The sequence below is a fragment of the Camelina sativa genome, chromosome 19 (genome assembly GCF_030686135.1).
Source record: "Camelina sativa cultivar CO46 ecotype springtype chromosome 19, ASM3068613v1".
NCBI classification, from domain to species: domain Eukaryota; kingdom Viridiplantae; phylum Streptophyta; class Magnoliopsida; order Brassicales; family Brassicaceae; genus Camelina; species Camelina sativa.
In genome coordinates, this window is record NC_141898.1 from 10,461,815 (window position 1) to 10,487,553 (window position 25,739).

General features: G+C 36.5%; 2 protein-coding genes across 2 annotated transcripts; one reads left to right on the forward strand and one right to left on the reverse strand.

The window, feature by feature from the left end:
- The first annotated feature begins 412 nt into the window (after window positions 1–412).
- Window positions 413–2,158, forward strand: LOC147920390 (uncharacterized). The gene is made up of 2 exons (XM_087501054.1): window positions 413–1,509; window positions 1,720–2,158. Exons 1-2 carry the CDS (start codon window positions 413–415, stop codon window positions 2,156–2,158), a joined length of 1,536 nt encoding a protein of 511 aa, XP_087357180.1.
- Window positions 2,159–10,795: 8,637 nt separating this feature from the next.
- On the reverse strand, window positions 10,796–15,238 carry LOC104765995 (ABC transporter G family member 15-like). Its single transcript, XM_010489792.3, has 9 exons — window positions 14,805–15,238; window positions 13,740–13,819; window positions 12,856–13,317; window positions 12,611–12,733; window positions 12,346–12,477; window positions 11,987–12,271; window positions 11,622–11,894; window positions 11,422–11,529; window positions 10,796–11,290 (listed from the first exon to the last, which is right to left on the reverse strand). The coding sequence occupies exons 1-9, from the start codon at window positions 15,034–15,036 to the stop codon at window positions 10,910–10,912; spliced, it is 2,076 nt and encodes a 691-aa protein (XP_010488094.1). The 5' UTR covers window positions 15,037–15,238; the 3' UTR covers window positions 10,796–10,909.
- Between the last annotated feature and the right edge of the window lie 10,501 nt (window positions 15,239–25,739).

Below are 25,739 nucleotides of genomic sequence, written 5' to 3' on the forward strand. Positions count from 1 at the left end.
AGTAGTACTTCAATAAGATACTACTACTACAAGTGATGGAGAGTGATAGGGCTACGGAGAGGGTGAGTTTGGGTTCGGGTGATGCTACTATGGTGGATGTTGGTGAGAAGGGGATACCGCCAGGAGATCCGCTGGATGGTTCGAGATCCTGGGTGGAGAGGGTGAAAGGTAGTACGGGTGGAGGACAACCGCGACCGGAGAATGTATTGGATGATGCGTTTGTTATGTCGCATCTAAAGTTGGATTTCCTACATGGTAAAGATGGGGAGTCGGCGATCATGATTGGGGAGGAGGTGTTGGATGTGATGAAGAGCTTGTGGAAGAACTGTATGGTTGTGAAAGTTTTGGGGAGACAAATCCCTATTACCGTTCTCAGTTGGAAGTTCGGGAGATGTAGAAACCGAAGGGAGCGATGTATGTTATGGATCTCCCTCGTCAGTTTTATATGTTTCATTTTGAGCTAGAAGAGGAATATATGGCAGCGCTGACTGGGGGTCCATGGAGGGTTTTTGGTAATTACTTGTTGGTGCAAGACTGGTCGCCGAGTTTCGACCCACTTAAGGATGACATAGTGACGACGCCAGTTTGGGTGCGATTGGCAAACCTCCCTATGATGTATTATCACCGGTCTATTTTAATGGGGATTGCAAGTGGTTTGGGTAAGCCGTTGAGGGTAGATTTGACAACCCTAAGCTTTGAAAGGGCTCGCTTTGCCAGGGTGTGTGTGGAGGTGAACTTGTCTCGACCTTTGAAGGGCACGTTGTTGGTTAATGGCGACCGATACTTTGTTGCTTATGAGGGGCTAACGAAGATCTGTTCTTCCTGTGGGATGTACGGTCATTTAGTTCATACATGCCTGTTGCGGATTGGGGTTAGAGAGGACAGGATGAAGGTTCCACCTATTGAGCAAACACGAGTTACTACTGGCAATGCCACCGAAATCTTCATGAGTCAGGATGATGGGTTCATGTTGGTCCGCCGGCCGGGGAAACAGCCTACGTCGGTGAACAATAGGAGGTTCGCGGCGGGTGCTATTGGTGGTAGGACGGAGAGAGTTCTACGAGAGATCCCGGGAAATCAGGGATTGGAGATAGCGAACAGATTTGGAGGATTAGTCGAGGATTCGGTAGCCCAAGAAAATAGGGAAGATACCATATTTGATGGAGCGGAGAAGGAAAATGGAGTTATTCGGAAAGAGGCGGAGAAAGGGGCACGAAAAGGGTTGAGTGTGCATCAAGGCATGGCTGGGGGTTCCTTGACAATTTTGGAAAAAGGGAAAGGTGGGCCTCGTAATGGGCCAAAAACAAGAAGGCTCGGTGGTGGAAGATCTGTTGAGGCGAATGGGCCGAAAGGGAAGTCAAATAGGCCCATGCCCATGGGAGGTTTGATTTTTGGTCCAATTACGGGTGAAGAGGTCGTGTATGTGAATGGGAAAAGGTTGCGGGTGGAGCTGGCGAGTATGGGACGAACTGTTGGTGTTTTGGGAGGTATGTCGGAGGTCCCTACTGGGTCTGTCGAGGGGTTAAAAGCGGATAGGCGGACCTAGGAGAATATGGCAGCGACGTTGAAGGTTCGGTCTAAGGTGGCCCACGTCAGTCTCGCAAATGGGTTGGAAAGGGCATAATGGTTGTCCCCGGTAGTTTGGTATTTTTATCATCGTTTTACCATGAATTGTCTTCTTTGGAACTGTCGGGGGGTGAATAAACCAAATTTTCACAGAGCCATTAGGTATTTGTTGAAAAAGAATAAGACGGATGTGCTTGCATTGTTTGAGACACACGCAAGTGGTAATCGGGCTGGACGAATATGTCTGGGACTAGGGTTTGATGGCTCATTCCGAGTGGATGCAGTGGGTCAAAGTGGGGGTATTTGGTTGCTTTGGAGATCGGATATAGGGGAGATGGAGATTTTAGATTCTGCAGAGCAGTTCATTGTGGCAAGATTAAAGAATGGAACTGGGGTATTGAATGTGATAGTTGTTTACGCTGCTCCGTCTGTGAGTAGACGTTGTGGATTGTGGGATAAATTAAAAGAGGTTATCCAAGGTTTGCAAGGTCCGTTGATTATTGGTGGGGATTTCAACACTATTGTGCGTGTTGATGAGCGTTCTGGTGGTAATGGGAGGTTGTCGTCAGACTCTTTAGCGTTTGGTGAGTAGATTCATAGTTTATCTTTGATTGATATGGGTTTTCGTGGGAACCAGTTTACCTGGAGAAGGGGTATTGTGACAGCTAACTATGTGGCAACGTGGTTGGATAGGGTGTTGTGTTGTTCTCATGCGAGGCTGAAATGGCAAGAAGCGCGGGTTACGCATTTACCTATGTTGGCATCGGACCACGCTCCGTTATACATTCAGTTGTGTCCGGAGTTAGAAAGGGACCCACGAAGACAACCATTCCGCTTTGAGGCCGCCTGGTTAAAGCATCCGAGCTTTAACGAGTTGCTCACGGCTTCTTGGGACTCACGGTTGAGTACTCCGGAAGCCTTAACTGCTCTCTAGGCTAAGTTAAAGAAGTGGAATAGGGATGTGTTTGGAGATACCAATCAGAGGAAGCAGGCACGGATGGGGGAGATTACATTAGTACAAAACGCTTTGGAGTTGAGTCATGTGGATGATTTACTCGAACGGGAGAGTGTGTTAATGAAACAGTTTGATGAAGTGTTGGAACAAGAGGAGACTCTTTGGTTCCAGAAGTCGAGGGAGAAGTGGATTGTTTGTGGGGATCGTAACACCAAATATTTTCACACCTCTACTATCATCCGACGAAGACATAATCGTGTTGAGATGTTACGAAATGTTGCGGATCAGTGGGTCTCGGATGCAAAGGAACTTGAACAGCTTGCGGTACAGTATTACAAACGTTTATATTCATTGGAGGATGTTCCGGGTGCGGTTGACAAGCTTACAGTAGAGAGGCTTGCGTCCCTTACTAGTGCTGAGAGACTGGACTTGAATAGACCGTTTACTAAGGAAGAAGTAGAGGTAGCGGTTAGGAGTATGAGGGGATTTAAGGCACCAGACCGGACGGGTACCAACCAATTTTCTATCAGAATTGTTGGGAACTGGTTGGAGCATCGGTAGTGCATTTTGTTCTGGAGTTTTTCCAGTCTGGGGAGTTGCCTTTGGAGACAAATGATGCGCTTGTGGTGCTTATACCAAAAGTTAACAGGCCGGAGCGCATTACTCAATTTCGACCTATCAGTCTATGTAACGTCTTATTTAAGATAATTACAAAGATGTTTGTTTTACGGCTGAAGCGAGTGATTAGGAAATTGATTGGTCTGGCTCAAACCAGTTTTATACCGGGTAGGTTGAGCATTGACAACATTGTGGTGGTACAAGAAGCAATACACTCAATGAAGAGGAAGAAGGGTAGGAAAGGGTGGATGCTCTTGAAGTTAGACTTGGAAAAAGCTTATGACAGAATCCGCTGGGATTTCCTAGAGGATATGTTACGAGCTGGGAGGTTTGATGAATGTTGGATAGGATAGATTATGCAGTGTGTCAAGGATCCATCAATGACTATCTTATGGAATGGCGAAAAAACAGAGACGTTTACACCAAGTCGTGGGTTGCGTCAGGGAGACCCCTTATCGTCGTACCTGTTCGTTTTATGTCTTGAGCATTTATGTCAGATGATTGACTACTCTGTTGTGAGGAAGGAATGGAAGCCAATATCTCTATCTCAGGGTGCTCCTAAGCTGTCTCATGTCTTCTTTGCGGATGATTTGATCTTGTTGGCAGAGGCGTCAGTGTCTCAAATTCGGGTTATACGGAGAGTTTTGGAGAAGTTTTGTGTTGTCTCAAGGCAGAAAGTGAGTTTAGAAAAGTTGAAGATTTTCTTTACTACCAATGTCTCTCGCGAGTTGGGGGCACTGATTAGTGCGGAGAGTGGCATATAAGCGACGACAAATTTGAGCAAATATTTGGGAATGTCGGTTCTCCATAAAAGAATTAATAAAGAAACGTTTTGGGAGGTCTTAGAGAATGTGTCCTCACGGTTATCAGGGTGGAAAATTCAATGCATGAGTTTTGCAGGCAGAGTGACCTTGACGAGATCGGTGTTGTCTTCCATGCCAGTTCATGTAATGAGTACGGTCTGTTTACCGGTGTCAGTGTTAAATTGTTTGGACAGAGTGTCACGGTCGTTCTTGTGGGGAAGTACTGCAGTGAAGAAGAAGGACCATTTAGTGGCTTGGGGCAGGGTGTGCAAGCCGCGGAGTGGAGGGGGACTTGGGATTCGTTCTTCGAAGATGATGAATAGAGCACTTCTTGCCAAACTCGGTTGGCGGGTCATCAATGACCGTACGAGTTTATGGGCAGGGGTCCTCCGTAGCAAGTATAGAGTTGGTCATATTCAGGATCCTTGTTGGATAGAGAAGAAGAGACTGTGTTCTGCGGTTTGGCGGAGTACCATTGTTGGTTTAAAGGAAGTTGTTTTGCAAGGGTGTCGGTGGGTGTTGGGAGATGGTTCTGTTACACGCTTCTGGAGTGACAGTTGGCTCTCAACAGAGCCCTTGATGAGTCGGGTGATTGCAGACCTGCCAAGCAACTACAAAGAACTCCGCGTGAAGGAGTTTTGGCGGGAAGGGATCGGTTAGGATTTTAGTAGGATAATGCCATATCTCCCGCAGATTACTCAACTTGAAGTATTGGGGGTAGTCGTTGATACTGTTAATGGAACGAGGGATCGGCTGTCATGGGGTGGGACGGCTGATGGTTCTTTTACGGTTAAATCTGCATATACGTTGTTGACGAAAGACGAAGTGTCTCGTCAAGAATATGACAGGTTTTTTTGCTCTGATTTGGCGAGCTGCAGTTCCGGAGAGAGTGCGAGTTTTCCTCTGGCTGGTCGGGAATCAGGCGATTATGACAAATGCAGAGCGGTTTAGAAGACATCTTGGGGAGACGAGTATTTGTCAGTTGTGCAAAGGGGGAGAAGAGACCATCATTCATGTGTTGCGAGACTGTCCGTCGATTGCAGGAATATGGAGGAGACTGGTTCCGGTTCGTCAGAGACGACGGTTCTTCACGTATACACTGCTAAAGTGGCTGTACAGGAACTTACAATCAACCGTCATTTGTACGGAGTACGTCTGGTCTACGATCTTCGGCTTGGGAGTTTGGTGGGGTTGGAAGTGGCGATGTTGCTATGTGTTTGGTGAGGTAGGTAAGTGCCGAGATCGCGTGAAGTACCTCAAGGACTGTGCTATTGAGGTAAGTTGTGCCTATAAAAAGGTCCACGAGAAGTTTGGCTTGAGGGAGCGTGTGGAGAGGTTGATCTAGTGGCAAGCACCGGGTGATGGCTGGCTTAAGCTGAATATGGATGGAGCCTCACGCGGGCATCGTGGTTTAGCTGCGACTGGAGGCGTGTTGCGAGACTCTTTGGGTCGTTGGAGTGGAGGGTTTGCGTTCAATATTGGGGCTTGTTCAGCACCGTTAGCGGAACTGTGGGGTGTTTACTACGGCTTACCCATTGCATGGGGTAAGAGAGTGTCGAGGCTGGATCTTGAAGTTGATTCGGAGTTGGTTGTGGGTTTTTTTAAGTCAGGGATCTGTGATACTCATCCCTTTTCTTTCCTCGTACGCTTGTGCCATGGCTATATTTAGTGGGACTGGATAGTCCGTATTTCTCATATTTATAGGAAAGCTAATTGTCTTGCAGATGGATTAGCCAACTATGCTTTTACTTTGCCTTTAGGTTTTCATTTGTTAGAGAACGCTCCGATTGTTGTGGAGTCGCTTCTTGAAGATGATGTTCGCGGGGTTTCGGCCACAAAAACTGTCTGTTTCACTGTTTGTAATTTGTTTAATTCAGTTTAAATAAATAACAGGGAGACCTTGTCTCCTTGTGTTCTACCCAAAAAAAAAACTTATTGAATACAGAATTTTCGTAGTTTCTATCTTTAAATTATCTAAAAACTATCTAAAATATTAAATATATTAGAAAAAGTTCAAAAGTTTCCCAAAAGTTTCTATAACATTTAAAATTATTTGAAATAGCCAATTCTGAATTTGACATTTTCTGAACTAATGAGATGTAGAGTAGTTTTTATGTATCTAAATTATATGATATAGACGTGTAACTTAACCTTCTTTGTAGTTTTATATATTATTGTGTATACTATATATCGTATTTTTATGTTTATTTATGATTTAAATACTTATTGATGTCCAAAACGGACACTCGAATGATTTAAACTTTAAAGCATTCATATGTTTTTTAATTTATTTAAAGCACAACTAAACTATAAATATCTAATTAATGGAACACAAAATTAGTGACATAAAGTAGTATGATGTTTTTAACGGTGTAAAAAACAGTGATACAAAATGGTTGAAAGTATTTTTTTTTTTGTTTAATTTTTACATCACTTTATTATTATTTATAATAAGTGTGATACAGTTTGTACTTTGTACCGTAGCAATATGAAAATACCAATTAGAACTAGATATTTGTTTTGGATATAAATAGTTGTATTTAATTTTCGAAAAATTCAATGTGATGAACCAATCATTACACGTTTGAGCTGATTTCGTAGTTTGTTGAAAAAAAAAAATCAATCATTACACATGATCAAATAAAATAGTACTGGCCGAATGTAGATAATGTTTTAAAATTTATAGTATTAAGTTTCTTGATCTAGAGGGGAAACATAGATCAACAAGGCAACACGCTAACATGATCTGCAAAAATATACTATTAGAAGTTCGCAAGGTTTGAACGACACCTATTAATTAAATGTAAGTTATTAAATATCTTAGTTTTTAAGAGCAAGTTCAACGATAGAGTGTTAAAAAAAGATTTTAAATATGCTTTTAATTATAATAATTAGAAATAATAAACTTAAAAATTTTTAAAAAAACTTGTAAAATGGTATGTTCCAATTGTAGATCCTAATTTTTGGGTTTTTAAATTTTTTTAAAAAATTATTTTGAAAATTGTAATATGTCAAGTACAGTTTGGTTTGTTGACCACTGTAAAATGGTATGCTCCAAGACTGACAAAGCAGGAAAATAACCAATGTAAGCAGAGAGATTTCTAAACAAACGATTACAACTTGCTCAGCTTGCTCTAGTAAAACTAGTTTCTCGTCTAGTCCCAATTTTTTTGATAGTTTAGGTCCTACTAGGCTCTTGACAGCCTCATTGGCATCTGGATGTAGATGAATCAACATGTGAGTTAGACATTTACAAGCTACAAGAAGTTTAACCGAAAAGATTGGATATGCATGCGCTTATATATCAAGCAAGTGAGTTACCATCTGAATCTGAAATTTCCTCATCGGAATTGCTTCCATCTTCATTACGATTCCAAAACTCGGAGTATTGTCCTTCATTAGTCATTTTGTCCGAGCTTGCAAAAGAAAGGGTACAGAGTTCAGTTAGACTTTGTATATACCTTGCGACGCATATTTAGATGCGGTTAAAGGCAAAACCTGGTAATGAAAATTCGAGAAGAATTGTGTCTTCGAGAGGCAGTGGTCTTGAGCTCCTACAAGGAATAAGCAACTTGATTTGGATGCTTACATCACACGTTTTTTTGCATTGCTGCGAAGGAAACTGCTTGCAACAAGAAAATTAGCAGCTTACCTTAATAGAGCGTTAAAGGATTTGATTGAATAAAAACAGAATACAGCATAACTGAAGCAAAAACATCACACAATGTAATCCTAAAGATAATACAACTCATGGTACAATGCTATAATCAGGCCTCTTCTTGAGTTAAACCTAAAGATTTAGAAACAATAAGTCGAATCTGGAACTAACATAAGACTAAGTGGTAACCCAAAATTCTCAATCTATCATCCATCTCTATGACAAGTGAAAGAGCTTAACAACAAAAACATAGCAGAAGAGAGAAACTTAAGTAACCGGTGTAAAGTGTTGATCTAGTTTAGAAAAAACCTGAATAGATTGGGCAATAAGAGTGATAAATGCCGAGGGAAGTTTCAAGTCTTTAACAGTTCTTTTGGCAAAGACAACGACTTCATTGTCCGGGTCTTAATCAATTTCAAACAAAGTAATCGAAGAAGAAGTAGAGGAAGAGATGAAACTCACATCCTGAACTTGCTAAAATCAAACACCCAATCGAAAGACCCAATCGACAAAGACCCAATATTAATCAAACAAACTCACATCTTGAACCCTTTTACTAGTAAATTCCCAAATTAGTAAACCCTAAATTTCTAATTTCTACTCTCAATTCATAAGATAGTAAAGATCTACACTTCAAATCAGAGATATGCGTACCATGGGGACAAGATTGGAGTGTCCTTGAACCAAACTCATCGATTTCTTTAACTTCCCGATTGGTGTTTGCGGTTGAGGAATCAGGCCGAAGTTGTCACCGACGTCGTTTGGATGGTGATAACGGCGGATTAGAAACCGATTTCCGACACATCTCTTCTCTCAATTCGACGGATTGAGACTTCGGAGGAAAATCACAGAGAAGGAGGTCGAAAGAAACGAAAAAAGAAAAAATCTTTGTGCGAACTTTTTTTTTTTGTTAATTTCTCAACCAATAACAGAGCAACACATATACGATCCTAAACAATTCTAAAAATGCTTAACTTAGAATCGATTTTAGCATTATTAATGTGTTTTGATTTATTTTTAATCATAAGCATTCCTTAACAATCGGTTAAAAATCACCGTTGAACTTGTTCTTAAACCAACCATTACACCAATGACATCGCACAAATCTATAGTTTTCAAAGATCTTTTTCTATTAATTAAAATTTAAAGGTCCTTTACTAACCAAGTTTTATACAAACGATATGATATAAATTGGTTAACTCATTGTCAAGAAAGAATTAACACGGCTATAGTTTTTGTTTCAATGATCTAAACTATATAGTCTGTCTATAATCTAAAAGTCTATAGTCTATCTATTATTATTTTTGTTTGTAGTTTATAAGTTGACTTAATTTTCAAGAATATTCGACATCGATACATGGCACTTTTTATAGAAAAAAAAAAAAGAGAATAAGAGTGTAGATATCTAATCACATCTTGTTTGATGATTAGTTGATTACTAGAAGTACTACTTAACTTACAGTTGTTACATCATTAGTTACTTCAGCAATTACAGATAGAATGATAAGTGGAGCCCCAAACAACGCGTGGCTGCTTTTGAGGACTTTTGAACACTAAGGTTTAGGTCTTCAATCTCGCATGGTGTGCGGTCGTGGGGTTTCTAATTTCGTAATTTGGTTCCACTAGTAGCAAAGCTAAGTGCACGTTTCTATTGCCTCAAGATCACAACACGTGGTTTAGTTGTAAACCATACCTCCGATGAACGCTTCAGATCTAATTTTGCTAAACGAATGGACGGTGATTAGCAAATTCCGTTTTTGGAATATGACGACAATTTTTTTCTGTTTCATGGAAATATTCAACCTAATTGACTTTATATTCTTTTTCTCAACGACTAAATGTGAAAGTCTTACTATTAAATTTTGAAATTGTCAAAAGCAGCATGGATATTGCAACATTTTTCCAATATCAATGAGAAAAGTTTACTTAATTACACTTTAGCGAATTTACTTACTACTATATATAATACATATTTTTATTTTTATTGCATGTGAATACCTTTTCTTGCGTACTTTTTGCAGGAGACTATATACCTATTCAATGACGAATGTTCTTCAATGACTACTTACTATCGACTTTAATTTGGTCACACTCAGAAATTTTTGTCTATTCCTAATTTTCGGAAAATAAAGTGTTAAGACAGAAGTCAGCAAAATTACCTTTTGACAAACTTTTTTTCTTTTCTTTTGTTCAACTACCTCTTGACGAAATTTTTTGTTATTTTTGTATTGTTTCAAATATTAAAAGGTCATACGACTTCTTCTTAGGAGTTTTGAGTCAATTTTTTTTACTTACACACGGTATTTGGTATATAGGTAATCTCTACATTAGTTTTCACATTAACAAAATCAACAAATTAACTGGATAATGGCATGCATATGTGAAATATTCTCATAAGTTTAGTCACGGATTAACATTTGATTATTAAACATGTATTATGCTCCACAAATGATATGTAGTTTACTTTGACCCCAGAACGATTAAGATTTTATGTTACATGGCAGAGTGGTTGTTTTTATCTTTGGCACGTTCTTATGCTCTCTTTTGAGGGTCCATCCTAATTAGTCATATCTTTGTAGATACAATGTAAATATTTGGAGGGATATAAAATCTTAATCTCGAAACTAATTCTGAGTAGTACTTTTAGACATGTTTAATAGTGCTCTCAATTCTTAATTCTTAATGCATTCTATGAGAATGATCCAACCAATTATTTTAGATGGAATATTTTAATAGAGAGAACTATTCAAAGTCTTCGAGAGAGGTAGGTATGTTTACGTTGACTGTGATATAATAAAAACGCATCAGTTTACTTCTTAAAGATTTCACAAATTATTAGTAAACTATATATCTTGGAATGTTGTTTTCTTAATTGTGTTATATAATTTTCTTTTAAATTTACCTAATCTTTTTTTAGTCCATATACAATACTACTTCAAAATTTGAGTGGCCTTATTTGATATTCGAAAAGTTGGCTGACCGTTATTAGAACGTGTTGGTGAAATAAGGTTTTCGTTTATAGTTCTTAATTTCTTATCATGATATTGGTACCATATATAAAAATATATATTGAATTGCTATTACCGTAATCTAGAAATTTGTTTTTTTTTTTCTTTTACTTGTGCACCCCTACCTTTCTTATGTTACATAAACGGATAAACCCTTAAGTTTCAATAGTGGAACATTTCGGTAAGGTTTAGTAAACCAAACTTGGTTATTAGTTTGATCTTTTTATCCAACGATCGACATAGCTGATTAATCATACAAAGGATGTAGAATACATTAAAACTTATACATTATATATGTCTTTTAGTAGTGGATAGGAGAGTTGAGGCCTTCTTGAGAGGAAAGTGAACGGAGAGGTTGGTGTCTCCTTGAAGACATTGACGACAGTGAAAGAGACAAAGAAGGCATTCTCTTGAAAGAAGGTCTCCTATCGAGATTCCTCATGGTTCTTTTCGCCTGAATCGCCTTCAAAGCTGGTCCTGCTCTCTCCTTCAGCTTTAGGACCACGAAGAAGAGAAGCCTGTAACACACAAGGATCGCTACGACCGCAGCTAAGTCCCACCATTTCGAATATGTCACCTTTACTCCAAATACCTTCTCTATCACTTCTTCTCCCGTCATTTTTGGATCACCAGGGAACAGAGGCTCGAACTCTAGCCCTAGGAAATCGTTCTTGTACCCTCCCTGAAACAATCCCAAACGTTCTTCTTACGTTAAAACACATTCAAAAGTTCAATATTTTCTATACCCCAAAAACGTTTTCCTGTTCTTGGATCATGAAAAGCTCATTAGGGTTACGTACTATCTTGACTGACCTGGATAGCCCAAGCACCGTAGCTTATGTAAGAAACTGGATAACGCCAAAAGACTTTGGGAAGATCAGGAAGAAGACGGAAGAATCCAGAAGTCATCATGATGATTCCCTATTCCAAACATAAAAAGAGAAGTCAGATTCAAAATCTTTCTAAGCATTTTGAATATATAGAAGCGAAAACAGAGGTTGCTCTGCTCTTACAATGAGGCCAGCTCCAGTGATAAGACCCATCAAGAAGTTTGGAACAAGAGAAGCCACAACCATCATGAGACTCTCTATTACAGAAACTGAGAAGAAGATGTTGAGACAGAAGAATGCATAATGCGAGAACCCTGGACGAAACTTCACCAAGTTGTATGTAATAGTTCCTGTGATAACCGAAATCGCAACCAAGAACGGGAAAGAAGAGATGTAGTTCGAGAGGATGTAAACTGAAACGCCGTAGTATCCACTCAACCTCTCCTTAGAGAAAATCTGAAACAAGTCACAACGCAAGATCCCATTTTCATCGATCGAGCAGAATCAAGATTTGTGAGATTTAAATAGGGTTTTTATTAGTTAGTTACCTTCATTTCTTCGAGGAAAGAAGGGAAGCCACCAATGGACATGAAGGTCATGAAACCAGTGATGAATCCACCACAAGAAACCCTGGCTAAGATTGATGTGTAGCTATAGCCAACATCGTAGAAGATGGTTCCAACGCTTATAGAAACAACTATGTAGCTTATTATTCTTGTCCAATAATAACCGATATCACGACACATGTTTATGAATGATCTTGCTGTTAATGTCCTTAGCTGTTTCCACCAGGTCGCTTCACTTCCTCTCCTTACTTCCATCTCGATCCCTTCCTGCGTAAGAAAACACGTTATGGAATCCAAGACAGCCCGTGAGTTAAACTTGAAAAATGGAATTGAAAACTTACGATGTTAGATAGTTCACGAATCCTAGATTTTGCGGATTTTGCATACTTTGAACGCTTGTAATTCTCAACAAGCCTTGCTTTGATCACAGATGTTGCTAGATTCATTAGAGGATCTGATGTAGCTGGTGCTTCCTGTAATATAATAAGCATCGACCTTAGAAAAAATCTCGATCAAATGATTGATTCTTTATTCAAACGACTTGCTATGTTCTTGACAAGCATCAAGATTTTGTTTACAAGACATTGATAAGGGTTACTCCCACACCTGGATTCTTTGAGATCCTTTGAGTGTAGCTGTGACTGTATCAAAGTCAGAGTTTATACATCGCAGAAAATGATCAGAAGGATTCCTCTTTTTCGGGCACGGGAAACCCGATTCTGCAAAGAACTTCATTCAACCAAGCACAAGCAAAAGCAAAACAGAGTTTTAATCAAGAAAAAAAATAAACAAAAGAAACTTTATAATTCTTGTAGTGCAAGGAAGCAAAAGAGTATAGGGTTACGGTTTACCTCAACAGCAGACTTGGCTTCACCAAAGTAGACAGACTCACCACTCGAGAGCAAGAAAAGATCATCAAACAACGCAAAAACCTCGCTGCTAGGCTGATGCACCGAGGAAATTACGGTTCTGCCATCGCGTGCGATATTCCTAAGCGTCTGGATCACGAAAAACGCGGAAGCGCTGTCCAAACCACTCGTCGGTTCGTCGAGAAAAAGGATCTGGGGACGAGTGAGGATCTCTAAAGCGATGCTGACACGTTTCCTCTCACCGCCACTAACTCCTCTCGCGTGCCAATTTCCAATGGCTCTGTCTGAACAGTCTTGAAGACCAAGCTCCATGATTGTGCCTTCCACAATGTCACTCACTTCCTCTTTAGACATATCACTTGGAAGTCTCAAGTGAGCCGAGTATGTTATTGTCTCCCTAACTGTTAGTGTCCCCAACAATGTGTCCTCTTGTGTCACATATGCCTGTATACATAATCACAAAATCCATACACTTCAAGAGCAATAATACACCTCGTTGTTGCATTTAAATCAAGTGAAAATAAATCTAACATTGTTATAAATATCATAGGAAATTTGGTTTATATTAATTTGAAGGTAATGTTTTTATAGTTATACATTTATGGGCAATAAATATATACATTTTTAATGGGCCTATGTTATCATAAATTTATAAGAAAATAAATAATGTAATACATCTTTGACCTTTGCACCACTATATATGTACTTAGGTAGGTGGCTAGGAGCTGTCTAATTGTTGCCATAAATGAAAAATTGATAACGTTTCGCGATCACAAGCCACAGGGACATTTCCCACTTCCTAGTGAACTAACAAATTAGCTGCATGTTATGAAATTGTGGGATGAAAGATTAACGAGGAAACTTACAACGAGACCGTAGTCTAATCTAGTTTTCTTGCCGTTCAATAGAAGATTACCGGTCATGACCACGTTTCTTGCAAGTCTCCCTGTGGATAGATAATTCGGGAAATTTTAATTTATATTAATTAATCGATGATAATTAATTTCTATATATGAGAAGACAATAACAGAACAGTAGTATAAATATGCTTTCTTTTTGTATTGGGATGTGGAAATGGAGATAAGTATCTGAAAGGTAGGGCAGCTTCAGTAATCAATTTTGCATTTATGAGTTAAACTTTATGCAGTACTTTTTCGCCGTTCCTTGCATGCAACCGCAGTTACAAGTTTATCGACATTCAATAAACAGCTTTCGAGCTTATTATATGGTGATCATAACAACTAGAAAGACTGAAAAAAAAACAAAAAACAAAAAAAAACAGAAAGGCTTATTTCTTTATTTATTTAAGGGCTTATTATAAGTTATAACTTTAATTAGCAGGTTACAATCATCTATTATGATGTGATAAATTCGGTAAACATACTATAATGAATTAATAGAAATATATGAATTCACAAAATTGTAGAATCTTGGTGTTTTCGGACGTCGAAAGTACATATCACAGATTACGACTAATATTTAGAATAAAAACAATATTATCAATTAAAATAGGGAAATTTTTAAAAATAACACTAAAATAAGTTTTTGTTCCAAATTTAGCACAACATCTATAAAATTCTAAAAATAGCACTATATTTCAAAATTAAATTCTAAATTCAAAATACTAAACCTTACATCTCAAAACTATATTATAAATGTGAAATTGAGAACCTAAACCTAAAAAAAATATAAAAATTAATTTTAAATATTTTAATATGTTAAATAGTGCTATTTTGAATATTTATGGAATTTGTGTTATAATTGTCAATAAAACTTGTTTTAGTGCTATTTTAGGGTATTTTTCATTAAAATATAATACTAGTAGTTAACAGTACTTAACACCAAATTTTTTTTTACAGAAGATAGATATGTCATATGTGGTATGCCGTATGCTTGTGCATGCAGCAGTTGAATCGTAAGAAAGAACGAACCTGCGAGAGAGTCAAGAAGAGTGGACTTTCCGGATCCGGAAGGACCCATTATAGCCATGATCCGGCCCGGTTCTGCGTATCCGTTTAGCCTTTGGAGCAACCTTCGGGTCGGACCATCACTGAAGTTGGGTATCACCACTGTCAAGTCTTCCCACGCCAAATATGCTCCACGGCTCATCTCCGCCTTTGACGGCAGCTGCCTCCGGCCACTACTCGAGCCCTCCAGTTCCATAATTCTTTTATTTTCTCTCTCTCTCTTAAGTAGCTACAACAATTTTATAGAGAGAGAGATATATTCTACTGTTTTGTTTATTTCTTTTGGTTTTGTTGTTGGTGTTGGTGGGAGAGCGAATAGTAACAAGGAACAGAACAAACAAAACGTTGAAAGAGAATATTTATAAGCTTTTGCAATCACCAAACAACTAAATTCATTTAATGGATTGTCTTTAATATGGCTACATTTTATATGGCGCATGTATATCTATATTTCTTTTTTTTTTTTGAGGGGGGGGAGGGGGGGTCAAATGCCGATGCTTGTATATCTTAATTTTAGATCTACGTACGCATACGATGAATTATTAGTATTTTTCTCAATCGTAAATGCGTTAAGAGAAGGAGATAGATAGATCGATGGCACGCCTATTAATAATATACGTAAACATTGCGCTTTTATTGGGCACCGTCGTATTCGTATAGATCATATAGTCGTGTAGATTGAGATTTCACTACAAGAAAACATTTAATTTTCTATCGTAGATTTTGAAAGAAAATATAAGGAAACAGGTGTTTCTTCCCTTTTTCCTACAAAAAAATGTTGGAGATAATAGCTCGAAGTAAATCAATTTTGGTAAAAATTTCGTAGGAAATTTTTTATCAATTTTTTATAAAAACGTTTTTGTAAGAATTTCGTAGAAAAATGAAAAAACACTTTTTAACTATTTTCCTATCAAAATGTTTATAAAAAAAACATTTTTACTATTTTTCTACCAAATTTATATTACAATTTTCCTACCATATATTTTCTTTCATTTTTCTACTAAAATATTCTTGTCAAATTCCTATTAATTTCCTACCAAAATAATAAATAATATACAAACTTTTTTTTTTCAATAATAATATTAATTCCGAAATTAAATTAAAATAAAATAATCATTAATAATTAATCTGAATTATACATATAAAATCAATTTATTTACAAAACAAATAAATCTAAAATCAATTTATTTCAAATTATTATTCTTTTAAACATAAAACCTAACCAAATCAACCCAACTGGTCCGGTTAGGTCTACAAACCGGCCTAAACTGAAATAAACCACTCTTCACGGGAGACTGGAGAATGTATCGCCTCTCTTAAGATTCCTTAACTTCCTTGCCGTAGATTCTTCAGTTTCTTCACCGCTACCCAAGCTACGCCGCCGCTGGGAAGGGAGTTTCAACCAACGAAACCAAATCTTTGATTCAAGGAGATCAAAGTTTCAGTTAAGATCAGATCGAAATTGAATAAATGAATCGATATTAAAGATTAGAGGATGAAGACTGTCCTTAAGCTCACGAGAGCGGTTTTCTTCAGATATCCTTGTCTCTCCTACACCAACCTCCATTTTTTTCGATTTGGGCTTCACTTGTTCTTGCTTCAAAGCCCTAAAAATCTAGTAAGAAAGAAGAAAGACGAAAGGAGAAGAACTCAGTCAAAGAAAAAAAAAATAAAGAGACGAAGATTATTAGATCTAGGTTTGGGTGACAGAGGGTGAAATAATAAAGAGGCGTGAAATGTTTTAAGGGGAGAAAGTAGGTTTAGGTTTATTTACTTTGTAGGAATTTAGTAGGTTATTTTTTTTATATAGGAAAGTAGTAGGAATTTGGTAGGAATTAAATTTCATAGGATATTTGTAGGAAATTTCCCTATCATTCTTTTATGAAATTGTTTCGGTACAGTTTTTGAAAGAAATTGGAAGGAAATTTTCTTACGGAATTTGTACTGCTTTAATTCTTATTTAATTTTTTCCATTTTTCTACGAATTTTCTTATGATTCTCGATTTTGAAAGAATTTCGTAGGAAATTACTTACGAATTTCTCACGATTTTATTTTGTAAAAAAGTTCATACTAATTTCCTACGACAATTATTTTTCGTAAAATAATGGTAAATGTTTAGTAGGAAATTTGTATTATTAAAATTTTAGTAGGAAATTTGGTAGAATTTCACCATGTTTTCTTGTAGTGTTTACATGTTGAAGTTAGCTTTGTTACTTATGAGTTATAAGTTATGACATTAATTATTTTTTGTAGTCATCGGACATATACTCTCTAAAGTCTAAACTCTCATGGTGAAATAAGAGATCCCGTACGTTCACAAATATTAGCAGAGCAGCTTGAACTCTACTGCATTTTAATTTATGAAATGGTACTTGAATTAGAATGAAGTTATATCCTTAATTGTTCTTACTTACTATAATTGTCGGTACAAAAATACGGAAATTGAGAAGTCTTCCTCTCATTATGTACGTATATCTTGCGTAAAATAGTTAAAACTCCAACAAAAATCTTACTTGGGAGCAATTAAGATCTCACTCTGCTCAAGTACCTTGGTGCAAGACGGTTTGGTTTAAAACAGCGGTCTCGAGGTATTCTTTTATCACGTGGTTGGCTCTTCAAGGCAGGTTACCTACCACAGACAGACTTCTAGCATGGGGAATGAATGTATCTCCGGTTTGTGTCCTCTGCTCTTCTGGGATTGAAACCCATAAACATCTTTTTTGTGTATTCAAAGGAGATTTGGGAAGCTTTTGCTGTTCGGATTTGGGCATCCCCTCCTCCACATTTGAGCGAGATTTCTACTTGGATCTCTCAGATTCGGCAACCTCCACAAGCTTAGGCGTCTATCCTCCTCAAGCTTATCCTGCAAGTCAGTTACTACTTTCTGTAGCGAGAACGCAATGCCAGAGTCTTCACCAACGTCTCCACCCCTTCATCAACGCTGCAAGCCATGGTAGATCGCACGCTTCGTAACCGTCTTATCTCCCTGACAGGATCGACTGTCTCCCCTACCTCGCTTCTAGCTCTTTATTTCCAATGTATTAGCTTTCCTTTCTAGCTTTCTATCTTTATTTTATACAGAAAAAAAAAATAGAAAATTTGGTATAAAACTTAACTTTTTACCAAAAACAAAATAAATCTTACTTGGGGGACCAAATTAACGAAAATACTTCTAATTACATTTGTTTCCCTAACGTATTTAGTAAGCATACGAACTCACGAAGAACATAACGTATTTTTGTTTTCCAAAAAAATTGTGAAGAAACAATTAAAAACTGGAAATGGAAAAATGGAAGTATTAAACAAACAGAGAGTCACAGGTCTTAATGAAGAAAGAAATGGAAGATATAATTAAATGCGAGGGCGTAGTTGAAGCCCATATGCTTAACTATATATATGGTTACATTCATTTTTGCTATATAATATGCTTTCTCCATTCATTATTGTAAAATTTTTGTTATGACAAACCTTTATTTAGCATATGGTACGACAGGGCCGGAAATGTGATAACGTTAACAAAACAATGAAGTGAAAACCTTCCGATCAAAGATAACAACTAAGGAGGACCCCATATTTATCAAAAATGAAATTAAACGTGTATAGACACATATGCATATTGACACAGTATCATAGACCACGACACCCACCTACTTAACAAAAAATGAAACCTATCATTGATTGGAATGATGTATTATTTGTCAACACCTATTTGTTAGCTATATGTGATGTAATAATGCTACTTACATACACTTCTATAGGTTTAAAATGCAACCAACAACGTAAAGAATCACCAAAAACATACCCATACATCGTTGGGCCACCACTGTTTTTATTTTATTTTGTCAAACATATTTTCCGGAAACTGGGCTCTGTTTAGAAAAGTAACAAGATTTAACTGCGCCTTTCTTGGGCCTTTTATTGATGTTTGATAATTTTATCCCTAATCTTGGGGGAAAAAAAGATTTAGCTTACATTGGAAAACAGCTTTAGACTAGAGAGAGACCAAAATTGCCCAAAAGAACAAAAGTATGTAAACATGATTTGTTTGTGGCATTCATGATGTGACACCTCTACTCATACACCTAGGATACTAAAACTTATTGCCCCATGTTTAGACAGTGAATGGAAGCATTCAAAACGCTGTTTTTAATACTGTTTTGTCAAAACCACACTAAAGTTACCAATCACACAAAAGTTGTTCATTTGCGTTTTTAAAAAAAAATAATAATAACAATGATTTGCGGTTTTGTCTAAATGTTTATGCCTTGGACCGCTTTTACATCTACCTATGGTTATTATCCAACGGTTTTGATGTACAAAGTACTAAAGTATCTTTTAAATTTTTTTTTAATACTGATATATAAAAGCAAAAACATGGATTACCCTAAATACATTTATCTTCTCTCTAATAAGTTATGTATAACAAATTAAATAATAATTAATTCAAATATGTAGGAAATAACTACAGAATTTTAATAATTTACAAATAATAATTTTTGTCAAATAAAATCATGGAAAATATGTTGGATAAATAATTTAATGGATTAAAAGTATAAAGGTTAATGTAAATGATTATATATTATAAATTACAAAATAAATAATAATAATAAATTACAAATAATAATAAATTCACATATGTTATAAATAGCACAATGTTAATAAATTGTAAATAATGTTTTTAGTTTTGCATTAAATATATCTACATAATAGTTTAGAATATTATTTTGTATTTAAGGTTTGAAATATTTTTTCATTAACACAAAACAATTAGTAATTTACAATTATATTAATTATTGATTATTTTGTACCGCTTATTCTAAAACCGCAATTTTGTTTTCACCAATCAAACATTATTCTGTACCGTTTATTTTGTACAAACCGCAAGTGTCCCGCAAATATATTTATTCTGCACGTACCGCAGTTGAACTGTACCGTACTGTAATACCGCTTTCCCCGCACAACCAAAACCGCGGTTACCATTCGGACCCTTAGTTTTAAAATGTTAGATACTGGTCCTCGATAGTCATCATTGTTTTATCCATTTCCGGAAAATACATAATACCAGTTTTTAAAAATCTTATTTAGCTTAAATAAAAAAAAATATTCATTGCAAAAACCACATAAAAAATAACGTTCACTTTTTTTTTTGGTGTTTTGTTTTGGGCAAATTGATAAATCTCGTTTTCCATGAAGAGCATTAACTTTTTTGTATCATAATTGTCTGATGCATGGCTCTGCCAACAAAATAATACGAACTCTGGTCAAATTGACTGTGACTGTGACCATTGAGAACCCTCACGTGTCCCAAGTAAAAAAGCAAAAATCTTTGACATTAACTTCTGATTCACTTTTTAACGGTGGAGATCAGATGTGGAGTACCTTAAGCACCCGTACATTTCCAACTGTGGAAATATTCATGTCACGCGCGGGTTTTAGAGTGATTCAGGGGAAAGTTAAAAAAAAAACAAAGCGCCCTTATCGAAGCAGAAGAGAAGTCCGTTTCAGTTTTTTGCGGTAAAAAGTTAAAAAGTAATGATACGTTTGTTTTTATTCTCTAACAAGAATAAACATTATTTAATTTCTTTCAGTTACATTGGTGTTACGAAGAATATATGACGGTGTCACATACAAAACGGGGTTTGCAACTTTTCATAGTAGAATAAAGTTCTAGAGTTTTCTAAAATTATTTTTTATTTGATATTGTTATAAAGTTCTAGATATAATAAAATAAAGTAAAACAGTTACATATGAACAGTATATACATGGTGAAAAAGAAAAATTAATACTAGTGATGTACTTTCTCAGTCTTTTAATCTTTATTTCACATTTGGATGAATACCTAATTACTAATTTAGCAATCTCTTTAATGTACTTTATAAGTTGTATTTTATACATGAGATGATGAAAAATTGAAAATAAACAGAATCAAGGAATTCATGGTACCAATAAATTTTATAAGTTGTACATTATTTTAGAAATAATTTTATCTCAAATATGACATAACTTAATATATATATATATATATATAAAGTTATGATCTTGCGTTATAGATTTATTTAAATCATCTCAAAAATTTCAAAAGTGTGAGTAGATTCCATAAAGGTATATGTTGAATACAACTTATAAAATTAACTTCCTCAATTCTTCGAGTTTCTTATGGAGTTTTTAAACAAGAATGTTGTTCTCTTCAGTTGTAAGAGTATCTTTGATGTTAAGTTTCTTCCGGAGAGCTTTTGAATAATCGGAAAACCACAAACCGTCATACAGAGATGCAAAATCCAACTTGAGAAGATAACCAAATAACTGAAACAATTTCTATGCACCGTAAAGTTGTCCATAAGCTTTTACCTTCACCCTTCAATAGACAAAGCCTGATAGATGTTGGTATCAAACAAAGTAGCTACATGACCGTAACGAGCATTAAGTCCAGGAAAACGAACACCCAACTCAATCAATTTGGAGAACAGAAACAAATTAACATCAGAAATTACACCAAACAGTTATCTAATTTTTTTTAATCATCTTTAAAAGCTAATTTTTATTATTTTTTTCTTTATATACTAAATTTTTACTCAAAAAATTACAACCAAAAGGTCACCTAAATTCAAGCGTTTGAATAACACATATTTCATTAGTTAAACAGTTTAGAAAATATTTATTTATTAAAATTAATTGAACAATAGTTTTGTAATACATAAACTTTTCACAAATTTTAAATGATGTACAAGACGACAAAAATTTAACATCAAATTTTGCTTTTCCAAATTATTCGAACAAGGCGCGACACGTAAAATCATCACGGACCAAACTAACTCTTCGACTTTCCACATTAAAATCAATGCACGTTTAACATCCATAAGTAGATAACACTTGTAAGCCGAAAATCGCACAAATGACTTTCGAGTGGATCCAAATATTTTGTAAAGTTCTTTTTTTGGTCGTAATAATCTATTAATATTAACTTTTCATAAATTTTAAATGATATACAAGACGACAAAAATATAACGATAAACTTTTCTTTTCCAAATTATTCGAACAAGACAAGACACATAGAACCATAGCAGAGCAAACCAACTCTTTGTCTTTCCACATTAAAATCCATGTACGTTAAACATCCATAAATAGATAGCACTTGTAAACCGAAATTGCTCAAACGACTTTCAAATGTATGGATACCCAAATATTTTGGAAAGTTCATTTTTTTTTTGTCGTTATCACCAACTTTTTTTTGTCGTAATCACTAACCTAATAACACATATTTTATTAAAATAAATATTTTAAAGAACGTATAAATTTGATTGAATTTTACAAATCATTAATCTCCTCATGCAAAAATTCAATTTAAAATTTAAAAGTAGAAATAAATAACTAATAACACCTAAGTTGAGTAAACTAGTTGAATATAAATATGCAAAGCCATGCATTCAACCTTTATCAAACCAAAGATCAAACATCCAATGGTTAAATAACTGTGTGCTTATAGATTAGCAAAAGACCAGCGACTATAAGCTATAAGTTAACATAATCGATATAAGTATAAAGGACTGGGAAATTTTGGAAAGCTTGTGTGGCACGCAATTGGAAAGACGATTAGGGTTTGGATTGTTTTAGCCATATTCTGATGATACGGGCGGATCCGTCATCAACTCTAGGTGAGTCTGCTTCCCCGGCGATGGGGTTGGCAATTTCGTCGACTGCTGCTGTGAGCCAGAGGAGTTCAGTGCAGGGAGATGAGCATTATGTATAGAAGAGTTCTGCAAGTGGGGTTGTTAAGAGTGGGGAGCAAGGGCTCTTTGAGGTCCAATTGTCTAAATTGGATGGTTTGGCTTCCGGAATCAGAGGGACTGGTTAAAAGCGGTGCAGAAGAATACTTTTACAAAACAAGATTTTGTTGTCTCAGAGGTGGATGATAAGAAACGAGTGGTGGTTCCTAGGGATGTTTTTGTGGATGCAAAGCCCATATGGGAAGACTTCTTGGTAGGGAAATTTCTAAAACACAAAGGCCACACATGTGGGCAAGATTCATATGATCGTCAACAAAATTTGGAGGCTGGGAGATACATCTTCTCTTATAGATGTTTTTGCTGTCAATGACAAAACAATTAAGTTTCGAATCCGTAGTGAAGTGATCAGCCATAAAGTTTTAAATAGAGGTATGTGGAACATTGTGGGGATACATATGCTTCTATAAAATGGACACATTTTGCGGAGGAGGCATAACCGGCAATGAAATCAATTCCTTTGTGGGTAGTTTTGAAGAATGTACCTCCCACCATGTACACTGACAAGGGTCTGGAGTTCTTGTCTAGAGCGGTGGGTAAGAAAATATGGTTGCATCCCAAAACAGAGACTTGTGTCAGTTCTGAGGAAGCTCAAATCCTAGTGGAAGTCGATTAAACTAAGGAGTTCCCTACAGAGTATCTATTCTTTGGGGAAGAGGAAGATGAGTTAGATGTGGTTGTCAAGTATTCATATCCTTGGTTACCTCCTCAGTGTAGTAGGTGTAGGAAATGGGGACACATGATCTCGGCTTGTCGTGTCGCTAAAGTAAGTAACACAAAAGTCTCTCTGGAATGCCCAAGTATGCAGAAGGAGACAGAGCTAGAACATGTGGAGAATGCTACGGTTAACAGAGTCGGCTCAAGAGAGATGGTCCAACATAACACAACACTTGCAGTTGGTGTGGTGGACACAAAAATCAGGGTATAAGTCGAGCTCTTGTAAGCAGCATTGGGAGTCTATTGATGGTGAAATATCTCTTTTGTCAAATTCTTACTATGTTCTTAGTGGGAAGGATGAGGATGATGAGAAAGAAAATGCAGTACGAAATGTGGAGAACGATGTGGAGCTGGAGACAGACGATATTCCGTCTGATACAACTATGATAGTTAATGCAGCAATGACGGCAGTAACAATTGACTGTGTTGCTGTATTGATGAAGGGTTGAGCAGTCAAAGTGTTCGCTTAACCCCTTGTTTTACAAGCGGTCAAGTAGTCACTTGTTCAGTTCAACTGGAAGATGCAGAGCATGAATTTTTTGTATCTTTTGTGTATGCGGCAACTACTGTGGAGGAGAGAAAGGGTTTGTGGGAGGATCTGAAACTTCATCATGACTCACCCATGTTTAGAAATAAACCATGGATGATCTATGGTGATTTCGATGAGATATTAGAGGGAGATGAGCACTCTGTTTATGAAGTGAACCCTATAGTGCCTCTGGGCATGAGATATTTTCAATAGTTGGTGCAATGTTGTTCACTTACTGATATGCAGGGCCATGGTCCATTATATAGTTAGTGTAATAAGAGATATTCAGGTCTTATTTGCAAGAAATTGGATAGGGTACTAGTGAATGATGCTTTGTTCACTGAGTATCAACAAGCATATGGGGTATTTGAGGATGGCGGGTGTTCTGATAATAGTCCGGGTCCAGACGGTTATACAATAGAATTTCTCAAGGAGATATGGTCGGTTGTGAAAAAAGATTTTGTTGCTTTTATTCAATCTTTTTTTTTTCACTATGGATTTCTGCCTAAGGGAGTGAACACTACCATATTAGCTCTTATACCGAAGAAAAAAGAGGTTAGAGAGATGTAAGATTACCGGCTAATAAGCTGCTGCAATATGATGTATAAGGTGATCTCTAAGATTCTCGTAAATAGACTGAAGCGGCTACTTCCACATTTTATTTCTGAAAACCAATCAGGTTTTGTTAAAGATGGACTTTGATGGAAAATGTACTCTTGGCCTCAGAGATTGTAAAGGATTATCACAAAGACACCTTAACACCGTGAAGTGCAATGCATATTGACATCTCCAGTTCAATGGACTTTGTGCTCTCCACTTTATCCATTCTGCAGTTGGCTCATGGATGTGGAGAAAATTACTGAAGTACTGCGACGTAGCTACCTATTTTGTGCGGTATGAGATACAGAATGGGAAAAATGTTTTCTTTTGGCATGATCGTTGGTCACCACTTAGACGTTTAATTGATGTTGCAGGTCAGCGGGGGTATATAGATGTGGGCATCGACTTACATGCCACTGTGGCTGCGCTAACTCATAAACAAAGGAGACATCGAGTTGACTATTTTAGCACATTGCACTTTGGAAAGGAAAACGAGATCAATACAAACAGGATTTTAGCACAAAAGAAACATGGGAGTTCATTCGGGTCCCAAAAGAAACAAAAAACTGGGCTTACAGGATATGGTTCTCGCAAGCCAAGCCAAAATACTCGCTTATAGTCTGGCAAACAATGCTCAACCGCTTGACTACAGGCGGCCGAATGCAGACTTGGCAAACAAGGGTAGACGCCTCATGTGCTCTCTGTCACGATCCGCAAGAAACCAGGACCCATCTTTTTTTTCAATGCTCATACTCGATGGAAATTTGGAAGGACTGACTTCAAAGCTCATGACGACCAACTTCAGATTGGGAGACTATTATAGCTTTCCTTACGAAAACTCCCCGCGAAAATAACACTTTGTTTTTGCTGAGATATGTGTTTCAGATTGCAGTCCATTCCCTGTGGCAGAAACGAAATAACATGCGACATGGAAAATCAATGTATTAGATTATGTAATTATAAATAATGTAATTAGATTGTGTTTATAAATTATGTAATAGATAAACTAATATTTATAATTGTTTAAATAATTTTAATTTTTCACAAATTGAGTAAATAAGACTTTGACACGTAAAATCAATGTACAATAAACTATAAAGTGTAGGGATACACAAATATCTTTGAAGAGTTATATTTCATAATTTTTTTGTATCTTAAATCTCAAACTAATTAATATGTTAGTTTAAAAGATAATTGAATCTAGGACATGTAAATAATACATCTTTTTATTAAACTTAGTTATAAATCTGGTTGAAGTTGAGTAATTTCGT